Genomic DNA, 12,311 nt, shown 5'->3' with positions numbered 1-12,311 from the left:
ATATCTGAGCTTCCTAATTACAACGGTTCTTTTTGAAAGTGATATAAAGAGTTATGTAGCAAAACCCTAAAAATAAAAGGGTCTTTGGGGTATTAACTGTAGGGGATGCTGATAGAAGTTTGTGAATTTAGCTGTGCCTGGCATATACTGTGTACTATTCAGGGATTAGTCAGCAATCTCTTGAAATCAGTAGTGTGGATTGATTCACGTTTTTGAAGTTTAAAACATGCCATGTCTCTGTCAATTAGATAAAAAAAATACTGATGTTTTTCATTTTGGTAGAGTGTTCTGGGAAATGACGACAAAAAAATTAGCATGAGTAATTTCTCTTTTTCTTTGACTCGCACAGTTATTAGGCAGTGCTGTACACCCAGCAGCATTTCAGTGCACATAGTAAGAGCTGCTAGTTTTTGAAATAGTAGGTGGCAGGGTATGTTTGCGACCTATAGAGCAGGAGGAGCTCAAACATGTGAAACCTTTCTGTCTGGGAAATCTTTGCAGCACTTTGTTTACTGAAGTACTACATAGCAACACTGAGGTATGTTAAAATTCACTTTTTCTGTATCCCAAACATCAGAGTGTGTTCAATTTATCACCCTCTGCCTTTTAAATGGGTGGTCTTACGTTGACTCGTGACTTTTACAATATTAATCCCATCCTTTCCTGCCTGTAAGGGTTTTTTTAGCTTTTTTTTTGTTTTTTAGCAGTGGAAGCTGGTGTAGGGCAAGATGAAAGCAAGTAGCAAAGTAGCTAAAATCATCTTCAAGGAAGTTAGCAGCAATTGTCCCGCCCTCCCCCTTTTGCTCAACTCCTCTCTTCACTGCCATCCTCCCCCAGCCCTCCGTGCTGGCAGCTCTTAGCCATCACAATGGGCTGATGCTGGTGGGACCAGCCCTCCTGCTCCTGGGGGGAAGGATGTCGATAAAATGGAATAGATTTGCTGAAGTACCTCAAATAACAGTGAAGCTTGTAGGACTTAAGCATTGGGAGGTAAGAGCTTTGTGGTTATTTTGGAGCGAGACCTGCTGCTGCAGCACACATTCTGTTATTTTGGACTGTATGAGCGAGTTGCGGTACCTGTAGTGTCTGTTAGTGCACATCAGTGCGGGTTCAGCTGTGAAGCCAGGCTTCAAGTCGTGCTGGTAGCTCTGATAGCGCAGGAAAATGGTTTTGGATTTACAATCCTTTTATTAAATAAAAAAAATTCCAGTAACTGTCCCAGCCAAAAAAATGTTTAAATTTAAATTGCATTTTGAGACTTTTGTGTTTCAGCAGTATAGTCGGCATCCCGTCTATCAAGTTTGCTGTTTCCTCCTTGAAAGTGGTGCACCGTTTCCTGTTTATCCTGGCGTCATTCAGCTTTAATTAAAATGTTTTTTACAATGATTTTTATGAAGATAGGGTATTATTCTAGACTCTAGAATTACCAGGCTTTGCAGTAAACATCAGGTACACTTAAAGTGTAGGATGGGGAATCTCCTTTCAGCATTTTAAGTGTAAGATTTGCAAGATCTGCCTTGAGTGTAGGGTGATCTTTTGTCCTGGAGCTTCATAAGTCCTGGCAACAGAGCAAAACTCCAGGCATTAACTTGGTACTATTGGCCAAGGACTGAACTGCAGAGTTTTAGTTCTTGAATCCTGCCAGGCTGGACATGATTAAAGGTAAACACATCAGTGGATGGAGAACAGGGTTATGGAGGTTTATGTGGGGTGGTGGACTGAGCTCATGGCTCAGAGGAAGTGGAGATGTGCTGCTAAGCAGAATCTTCCTGGCAGGTTTTCTGCTGCAGACAGGATTATTCCATAAGGTAATGCTTCTAGTTTTGCTTATTTGCAGAACAAAATAATGTTTGGGGCCAGTAAATAGACTTTCTGTTTGAGAGGCTTTCAGGGAGAGACTCTGACACTGGCACTTTGCCTGGAGTGTGTTGAGAGAGGGGAGATCTTAGGCTAAGTTACTGATTATTTGACTGTGTCATCAAAGACTCAGAAGTCCCTGCTGGTGACTGCAGAGCTCAATACCTCTTTTAACTGCTTCACGGCAGTTGCTCACATGGGCTGCTCTGCAGCTCTCTGATATTTAGACTGTGACAGTATTTAGCTAAGGGCACATGACATATAAATAACCAAACTCAAAGATAAGCTTACAGAAGCCTTTACCAATTTCTGGTTAAGCTTCTGTTTCAGATGCCAGGAAGTCTGCACTAACAGTTAAAATACAGATCTGGAGTTGAATTTTGTAAACATTTTGTAGGGTGGAAAGAAAAGGAGTCGCTATTATTAATCAGTTTTGAAGGTTTTTTTGGACTTCCCTTTAAAAATTGTTTGGGAGAATTTCAAATCCACAAAAGGCTGCAGAGATTAACATTTCAAGTTTTTAGTATTTAGCATTTTCTATCTCAGTTAGCAATAGAAAAGTAAGCGAAAACTGCAAAATTGGAGAACCTGGCTGTGCTTATCATCTTTCCAAAGCTGAGTACTTCAGAGTTTGAACCATGGCTTCTGGGAGGTGAAATGATCTTTACGGCATTGCTGCTGTTCCTCAGCTTGTCTGTGGTGCTGTATTTTGAGAGTTTGTGAAAGATCCATTTCCCCAAAAAGCTTTGTATAGCTACTTAGGGTTGCATAAAATTGTTGAAAAAGTGTGTGGTCAGAAGGAAAATGGAGGTGGAAATATTCTGGCAGTGATGCTGTACAGGCAGCTAGGAAGAGCTTGTTTTCTCTATTAAAAATGCAGTCGCAAAGCTTAGGTCATATGGGTCAGCCTTAAAATTTAACTGTATTGAATGTCTGATACACGTTACATATGATGTTTGTATTTAACACAATTCACTGAAAGTACTGAAGGGATTAGAACCCAGAAGTAGAAAAGAGATTAAGTCGCTAAACTAAGCAAATATAAAACAAAAGTGGAAGAAAATAGCTTCCTTCCATCTCCACTTGTGAGATACCGGTGCAGAAGGCTCTGTGAGTCAATAGTATGTTAATCCACATCCATGGGGGCTGTTAGCTGATTTTTTTTTAACAGAGAGCTGTGCAGACACATGACCATTGTTAAGGTGTGCAGTGGTCGATATCGTCATAGGGCCAAAGGCAAACACTGAAGAATTTGTAACCAGAAGGTAGACTTTACAAAGTAACGAGGCATTTGCTCATTTTCTCTCCTCAGGAAAAAGAGAAAGATAAAGAGAAGACTAAAGAGAAGGACAAAGATTCCAAGGAGAAGGAAAAAGATAAGAAGCTGTTAAACGGACATCTCTTCACTGCAACCTCCGTTGTAGCCCAAGCAACCTGTTACCACTGTATGAAACCTTTCAATAAGGATTCGTACTACTGTGCAAGTAAGTTAGGGATTTTTTTCCTCCCTTTTGTTTTTCATTAAATCTGCCACGGGAAATGCAAACCTTGCACTTTAATTTTCTCTTTGCTTAAAGATGGAGTGGGAGGGAGACTTTGAGATAGTGATTCATGGAGAAGCATGTTGCCTTACGGAAGCTGGGCTGAAATGAGTCGTGGCTGCAAGGAGGTGTCCTGCAGCCTCCTTCCTAACCTGTGCTTGGACATCGCAACATCTCTTGGGATTTTCTGCCTCTGCTTGTTGAGTTGTATCAGTCAGCTGGAGGACTTTGGTTCTTTCAGCTGTGTCTTATGGTTTGAGGCTGAGGTTTTTCGTTAAGGCAGATGGAGGACAGGGAAAGCTGCCTTGGATCATGGCTTTTATTTCCAGTGGCAGAAGAAAATGTCCCACCTGTCTGTAGTGAATTGCTGTAGTTCTCTGAAATAGTGCTTCAGTGAGTCCTCAGTGAGAAGAGCATGATACAAAAGGAAATTCTTCCTTTATACATGAAATTGCATCACAGGTCAAATGGCAACTACCTGTTTGCGTGTGAAGTACGTGCAATTCAACACAGGCAGTACAGGAACCACAGCAAAGGTTTTCAGTGAGACTGGTGATTTTGTTCTCTTTCTTTATCAGACAGTTTCTTGTGCATGTAGCGTGATAAGGTCAACAGCATTTGTGTGGTTGAGACCAGAATGGTTACTGGTTTACACAGCAACCCAAAGCTATTGAATATGCAGACAAAAAATGTCTTTTTCCCACTGCAGCTCAAGGCTCTCCTTTCCTTGCTATTAGTAATACTTTTTTATTCCACTAGCTCAGAGATGAGTCAAAGTGTGAATAGGAATTTCTCCCAGGCTGGAGCAGGAGGCTGTGTCTCTGTCTGTTCCTTCTGGAGGATGACTGGTATATAAAACATCTCTGGTGAGCAGGAGAAGGAGCAGCCTTCTGAATCCCAAATGGCAGTTTTGAGTTTCCTGGAAGAGAAGAGAGTTCAGCAGAGCTGTTGTATGTGTTTTACGAGACACGCTCTGTGTCAGCCTGATGGGAAATGGAAAATACCAGCTACTAGAAACTCTTTCCCCCCGACCCGACCTTGATTTTCTTAACAGCTCCTGAAGCCACTTTGAAAATCAAAAACATCCCAATGTAACTCTCCATATCCTAATGAGTTAAAATAGTCCAACATCGTTATATGTGTTAACATAGATGTTCTTTCCTTGTTTGTCAAGGTACAACAGAAAATTATTTTAAGTTTTCTGCATTAGTTAGAAAAATGAATGCCACAAGGAAAGTTTGGTCAGGGCCCAGGCTGTAAACTTACATCTGAGGGTGGTCTTTTCTTCCATCAAATCTTAAAATCAACCTTTGAAATGACTGATAACCAGCAGCAGAGGCTCTGTCATTCCCCTGCTATTGTAGACTACTTTTTTCCTAAAGAAGTGGCAGTGCTTTACTGCTACCATCACTGCTTTGTCTCACCTATGGATGAGATTTTCTTAATGCTTTTTAAAATGCTGGATCAGTTTAAATTAATGTCTCAACTTTTCAAAGACACTCCAGCTTCCTGAAACAGCTAATCAATGCTGAAATATTTAGCATGCTTTAAAACAAATAGGCAAGCAAAACATCATAATTTTTAATAGGTCTCTGCCTGGTCTTTTTTACTTTTTTATAATCAGTGATGGAGAAAAGAAGCTTTCTGAGGTTTTAGTCATTAATACCAGTGACACAGAGGAGTTAGAGGACCTTCCTGTGTGAATTGGAGGAATAAATTTCCTGAAACCAGACTTTCAGTCTAAAAAAATTAAAACACTCTGTTGCTAAGTGGTGCAAATTAAAGAGCTGCCTTAAGGCTTTCAAAGCCTGAGCATGACTTTAACAGTTCTGAATTGTCTCACTGCCTCTTTTCATGTATGAGAAGCAGGTTCTGTCCCTCTTCCTTGTTTGAGCTGAAAAATGATACCATTTGTGGGTTTTTGCAAGAGCATGAAGGTTTCTTTCTTCCGTCTCTTGCGCAGGAAATTGTGGGACATCAACAAAATAGCAACGCCCTATAGTCTTACCTGTACCTCTCTCAATAGATCAGAAGAATTATTGGCTTTTATTAAGTAGGCTCAAATGTAAGAAGTGTTAGGAATGTTGAACATATTTTGTCATTCTAGCTGTGGAATTATTTTCCTTCCATATTTTTTCTAGAAATAGTTCAGAACTGTATATTTACAATGTAACATACACTTAAAATATAATTCATGGTCTATGTTAAAATCCCTTTTCATGAATGAGTGGAAATAACAGGTTCTCCTTAAGCTACTGAATCTCATCAGAGAGCATTTGAGTTATGATCTTTCATCTGTCAGAAGAGTTAATACTTCAAATCCAGTTCTCAATTATTATGAAAAAACAAGTTTCAGTCAACTTTGGAAACTTGGATTCCCAGAAATCTGCTGACAGAGATTATGGGCAGGCTCAGGGTATTCTGAAAAAGATATGCAGCTTTTGCCCTGGTGTATTTGCAGCAAAGGGTGATGTTAAAGCATTGATGCTCTTTGCTTTGGTAAATGTGCTTTTGGACCAAAACAGTGGCTTCACGTTTGGGTTTCAGTAGGAAGTCCCAACGTTTTATGGATGCAGCCACCTTGCCAGTGCTCGTGTTACTTTTTTCTGATAATCCTATAGTACAGTAGCACTTGGTTCCTGTATGGTACAACATATCTCTGCTATTGTATGGTTTATATAAATTAATTTTCCTGTCTTTTTCCTATCTTTTGGTTCCTGTAATGCTTGCCTTGATAAGAACAGTATTTGTTTTTTCAGAGAAAATATTTGCCCTATAATTGCTTTCTGTCACCTGCTTTCTACCTTACCTTTCTTTCAGAGAATAACCCCATCTTTGTCCATTTTTTTAGGACCCTGATGACTCAGTCTTGCATTGATTTTTAAACAGAATTTCCTCTTAAATTCCATGAGGAAATCTTGTTAAGAAACAAAGGGCTAATTATCTGGGAGAGCAACCTGTCTCTCTATCTGTAGCTAAACCACAGTGATGCCTGAAAAGTGTAACTCTCAGTTGTGCAAGAGAACAGTTCAGATAACAAACTGCAAAAACTGGCTTGCTTCCTGTGGGTTTTTTTGTTAAATTGTTTGTTTTTATTTTACTTTTGACAGACTGCAATGCAATTGTTCACAAAGGCTGTAAGGAGAGTTTTGCTTCTTGTGCAAAGGTCAAAATGAAGGTAAGAGATATCATCTACTTTGCTAAATAAAGAAAAAAAATTAAACAATGTAGCACGTAGATATAGAGTATCTTCTACTGTATGTCCTAAAGTTTACATCTTATTGGAAAGAACTTCAGCCCCTGTGCTATAGTGAATGATTTCTCTCTCCTGAAATTCCCCAGAACCTCATGTTAGTACAGTAGTTGTGTCTGGGACTCTGTGAATGCTCCAGATCAACTCTACAGGGAGTTTGTTGGCAGCAAATTTCCTACATTGTTCCGTGCCATACACAGGGACCTTTTGATGAGATGGTCTGTCCTCTGCTCTGGGCTGTTCTCAGGCTGTTGATGTGCAATAAGGAGAAAAGACAGCACATCATATAGAGAGCAGCAGGTTCTGGGAAAAAGCGATTGATAGAGAAACTGTAGCAGTGTCCCAAAACTGAAACTAGATATTCCTGGAGCAAACACTGTCTTTCTTCTGTACATTTAAGGTATATGAGCATGTGATTAAAAAAAATCCAAACCCTCCTTAATTCTTAAGTGCTGCATCCTATAATGCAGAATTGTGTCTTATGAAAACTATTAAATATGTATGTTGTTTATGTAAGGAGTGCACAGAATTCCTGCTTTCCCCAAATGCTAGGAACCTCTTCTGCAGTATGGTTCTCTAAGCTAGTTAATGTTTGTACAATTACGATTTTCATTTCAATATTGTCAGGACTTTATTTTCTTATTTTCCTATTTAGGGCGCATTTCTCCATCTGTTATTTTGTGCATTTCGTTGATGGTAACTGAGGGAGACTGATACGTGTGTGTGTGTGCGTGCACATGTGCATATATATACATAGAAATACACATACAGCCAAGAACTAATCTGTTCTCAGGGGATTTATTTTAGTTATGTGGCACAGCCTGATGGGAGAAGGGAGGAAGAAATTACAGTGAATTTCATTTTTCTTCCAGCCACAGAGAGGGATGCCGCAGGCACATGATACCTCTTCATTACCCACTGTAACCATGAGAAACAAAAGTAAGAAATCTTCCTTTCCTTCTGCTTTGGTGATGGTCTGTATCTACTGTTCTTCACTGTTCTGACAACTGATACTTGATGTTATAAAAGATAAACATTTATCAAAGAGGGATGAGAGCATCTTCTGTGCATGATAAGCAATGTTTGGGATTTCAGAAGTTGTACTGAAGTTGTACAGAGTTCACCCACTTCTGCAGTGTCCATGTAGCTTTCAGCAAATGTGAAGTCATTTCAGATGTAGAATAACCAGTTGACTGTAGCTTCCTGAAGGCCTACGGCTGTTAAGTCCAGAAAACCTGGAAGACAAGGCTATGTCCATGGGTGTCTGACATGGGGAAGAATCCAACTATGAGTATTATATTAACAGAAATTGTTAAATTTACAAGTGGAGAGGATGCTTTTCAAAATACATATTTTTTTTAAAATTAAATAGCTTTGAGGTACTAAAACCTGAAATTTTAATTTTGAATAAGGACAGTACAGACAAACTTCTGGCTGTGCTGAGATATACACTGCGCTCTAGAGCTACCCACTGTGACTGAGGGTAAGGAATAGGGATGAAGTAGCTCACAGAAATTTTGTAGCTCCATGATTACATAAACTTATTTAGTGATAGCTTGGAGATCACTGTATGGAACCACACTGTATGATACAGGTGGACCTACTGTGGTATTTATCATGAATTGCAGAGGTATTACTCCCCGAAGTAGAAATGTGTCTGAAGAAGGGAAAATCTGGGGTTAATATGAAAATATTAGTTAAAAGTATGTGATAGTATAATGAGATAAGGATCAGCATTTCTCCTTGATATGTATTGATAAGAAATTTGTCCAGAGATAGGAAGATGTATACAATTATAGGCCCTGAGAAATTAAAAAGCAACATAGTAGATTTCTACATGTGTTTATTTATCAAATATAATTAAGTTCAGTTTCCCAAGAGTATGTTTCTGAACTTTCAGATCTCACCCAGATCTTTACAGCATAGTGCAATGCAGTCAGTTCTGCACAGGGGTCGATGCTCTTTCCTGTGCATGGCTGTTTCTAACAGCTCTGAGATCTGCTGATGGCAACTCTAGAAAGAAACGGAAGTGACGTTTAGAGCCTGTTTTCCTTCAGTCATCATCACAGTTAACACCACAGCTGCATGAGCTGACTTTTCTCTGACGCTTCCCTTCCAGGCTCACAACCGAAGGAGCGCCCTCGCTCTGCAATACTTGCTCCTGATGAAAACACTGTAACCTCAATATTCATTAACAGGAGATCACAACAGACTGCAGCACTTTCAAAAAGTGTCTCAATACAGAACATTGCAGGGTAAGATTTCTCCCTGCACATGTGAGTATATGTGCATTATCTGACGCTGCAAGCAAAGTGAGGTATCCTTAAAAATAAATATGCGTACTGTGATTAGCGTTAAAGGTACAAAAGAGAATCACAAAACCAGAAATACCTATGTTATATGTGATACAATCAGATTGTGTCGGTTAGTTTAGCCATGGGATGAATTCAGAGGCATCCGAGTCCATCTGATAATGTTCTAGGCTACTTCATAGCGATGCTCTGGGCTCTAGGAGGAAAATTCCTTGCCCTGGGCTGTGTACTGCACAAGCAAATATTTGCAGCTCAGGTGTAGTATTAACTTTTGTGTCCATAATGATAGGGTGGAGGCACAGAACTGCAGTCTTCGTGATGTTTTAGGACTGCATTGTGCATCATTAATTACAGAAAATCGTAGAAGAAAATCTAATTTATGGTTCCTATATTACCCACATACTGAGCAGTTCTACACACAGGGCAATAGCGTGGACTGTCATGTTCTGTACTGTTTATATGCCCTGGCTATTCATAGTGAAATTTATTTTGGTCCATTTTTCTGATCTTTCTCAGAGTAACGATAAAGATGCTTGGATAGCCTTTTGTGTTTTATTTTTGCACTGCTTGTACCAAGAATAATGTAAAGGAGTTATCCAAACCATAAAACCTCAGGTGTGATTCTTTGAAGAATCACCTTCACTCGGAACTGTAGATCTTACAGCTTGTTGAGCCCCAATAGGTAGTTGTTAGAAAACAAAAGTACTACACTTCAGTACATAACCATACAACATGTGCTTTGGTTTTCAATTCATGTTTAAAGTGCATTTCTTCTGTATATTTAAAAGTACATTTGACTGGGTTTTTAAATGTCATAAACTGTATTTTTTGTTTTTCTGCAGAGTTGGAAATGATGATAATTTAATACACACTTGGAAATTCCTGTCGCAGTCAACAGGCTCTTTACATAAAATCAGCCGGGTGAATGAATCTACGGAGTCACTAGTTGATGAAGGTAAGAGATGCTCGTGGCAGTTAGAGCAAAGGGAAGGTTTCAGTCCTGCTTTCCAGAAATATAAAATCCGTTTCACCATCTCAGCAAGTGTTTTCCTTTCTAATGGACAATTGAAGTGCATTTACTTTAGCCTTAGAATATTACTATGATACTTATGTGGTATAAGTCCATATGATCATTTTTGTGTCCATGAAGGACAACGTGCGTGGTGTCTGTCGTATAACAGAGAAAGACTAGACTTAAATGAACAGACAAGAATCTCAAGTGAGACAAGTTCCCTACATCTTAACAGCACTTACATTGCTTTGTGAAGGTGCGGACATGAATGAAGGACAGCTGATGGGAGATCTGGAATTAGATTCCAAGCAGCTGGAGGCAGAGTCCTGGAGCCAAGCAGTGGACAGCGAGTTCCTACAGCAGCAAAGCAAAGATGTTGTCAAACGGCAAGATGTCATTTATGGTGAGATACCTGCACCTTAGTATTTCACTCACTGTGGATAGCTTCTTGGTATACTCACATACGTGGATTTAGGAAGCTTTAGGTCGGTGAATAGGAACATTCACTTGCTTTTCTCAGAAGCCAAAGTTTCAGTCTTGAAGTTCTTAGAAATGTAATGTGTTCTGTGAAAGCTTTCTTTCTTTGTTCACGTATCTAGAAGCCATAAAAAACCCCAGAAATTGCCTCTCTTCATTTATCTGCTGATTATATTTCAACTCTGTTATTGCACAGCAGCTAGATAGGAATTCTCCCGCTGGATGCAAAAGCTATCCTATATGGCAAAAGTGAACTGTGTTGAGGCTGGCAGTGAGGTGTTAGGGAGGAGCAGATAACAGTAGTGAAGGTTCAGACCTCAGCAGCTCTGTGCAAAGCTCTTCATTATGGGACTCCTTTGCTCCCCTGTTTCTCCTGCACATGTATCTACTGATTGATGTTTCAATACCTGATGTGAAATTTTCTGAAGCCAATTAGAAAAGCCACATTATGGGAGAGCTTTTTAATGGCAACTTTTCCATGTACTGTACACTCATGTACCCTACAGTGACCTTTGTTTTGACCTGTCCTCATTCTATACAGAGATAATGCAGACAGAAATGCATCATGTCCGCACCCTGAAGATCATGAATGATGTATACAGTGCAGGGATGTTAAAGGAACTGCAGTATGATCAACAAGTGGTGGACAAGATTTTTCCCTGCCTGGAAAACTTGCTGCAAATCCACAGTCAGTTCTTCCAACGGATTCTGGAAAGGAAGAAGGAGTCCTTGGCAGACAGAAGTGAAAAGAACTTTGTTATCAAGAGGATAGGTGACATCCTAGTGAATCAAGTAAGCACTGGAAAATGCTTGCACTTCTAAGAGCACAGATGGAAATGCGTTCTTCTTTCCCTCCTGTTTTCTGCCTGTTAATCACAGCTGATGGCACCTTTACTCTTCACATATATAAAATTCTCCACCTCTGCTTTTTGAAGCACATTTTGCTCTTTCAGAGGAAGGTCTCATGATGAAAAATATTTTTGTTTGTTTTGTGGGAGAGAGCATTCCCTGACAGACACAGAATAATTTGACCGTAGCCTGGAGGGCAGGCAGTATCCCTCAGCAAAATATGCCCTTTATGTTTCTTGGCTGAGTTACTGACCTGCAGTTTAACTTTGTATGGGTTGTTTTACTTTTCTCTGTCTGAGCTTTCTCCCTTCTTCTTTTTGTCTGTCTTGACTTTTTTATTGCTGACTTTTAAGCCCTGTGAGGTAGAATCCCAAGCTTTGCATTGTGTGAACATAGTGAAGTCTCAAACTCAGCTCTTTACTTTCTAGAGATCTAATTTGCCTGATTTAGGATGCTTTGGGCCAATTTGATTTCATGAAGGTCTTCTGAGAGACTGACAGGCACTGCTGTGATATGACACCAGGAGCTCATTGTGAATTGGATCTCTGTCTCATATCTTGCAGTTCTCTGGTGAGAATGCTGAGCGAATGAAGAAAACATACGGCAAATTCTGTGGACATCACAATGAGGCAGTAAATCACTTCAAAGATTTGTACTCAAAGGACAAGCGATTTCAAGCATTTGTCAAGGTAGGGACTGGTAGAACAGTTGTAGTTGATGGAAAAAGTCTGTGCTTTCTGCACTCCGAGAATTTTACTACAGAACTGAAATTTTGATCTTTGTTCTTTAGGAAAAAATGAGCAGCTCCCTGGTGAGGCGTCTTGGGATTTCTGAATGTATATTGTTGGTAACACAGAGAATCACAAAGTACCCAGTCCTTTTACAACGGTTACTGCAGTACACCAAAGGTGGGGACCAGTTCTTCTATTCTAAGCCTGTTATTTGTTCCTCCAGTGTAAATTTCTTGGAACCTTTCCAGCTGAAGCAGATTTTCTTAGAACAGAGCAACT

At 39.7% G+C, this 12,311-nt stretch overlaps 1 protein-coding gene across 5 annotated transcripts in view; it reads left to right on the top strand.

Annotated features, from left to right (window-relative positions):
* The window catches only part of AKAP13 (A-kinase anchoring protein 13), a 222,086-nt gene that overhangs the window by 185,351 nt on the left and 24,424 nt on the right, over nucleotides 1-12,311 (top strand). For all 5 annotated transcript variants that reach the window (XM_069866963.1, XM_069866962.1, XM_069866964.1 and 2 more), the window contains 9 exons: nucleotides 3,170-3,341; nucleotides 6,509-6,576; nucleotides 7,524-7,590; nucleotides 8,771-8,906; nucleotides 9,806-9,918; nucleotides 10,232-10,378; nucleotides 10,994-11,244; nucleotides 11,865-11,990; nucleotides 12,092-12,209. In XM_069866963.1, coding sequence (XP_069723064.1) covers nucleotides 3,170-3,341; nucleotides 6,509-6,576; nucleotides 7,524-7,590; nucleotides 8,771-8,906; nucleotides 9,806-9,918; nucleotides 10,232-10,378; nucleotides 10,994-11,244; nucleotides 11,865-11,990; nucleotides 12,092-12,209 — 1,198 coding nt within the window. The remainder of the gene's footprint in view (nucleotides 1-3,169; nucleotides 3,342-6,508; nucleotides 6,577-7,523; nucleotides 7,591-8,770; nucleotides 8,907-9,805; nucleotides 9,919-10,231; nucleotides 10,379-10,993; nucleotides 11,245-11,864; nucleotides 11,991-12,091; nucleotides 12,210-12,311) is intronic.

The sequence above is a fragment of the Phaenicophaeus curvirostris genome, chromosome 12 (genome assembly GCF_032191515.1).
Source record: "Phaenicophaeus curvirostris isolate KB17595 chromosome 12, BPBGC_Pcur_1.0, whole genome shotgun sequence".
Classification (NCBI taxonomy): Eukaryota; Metazoa; Chordata; class Aves; order Cuculiformes; family Cuculidae; genus Phaenicophaeus; species Phaenicophaeus curvirostris.
Note: the sequence above shows the minus strand (reverse complement) of the source record. Positions and strands in the feature narration are given on the sequence as shown.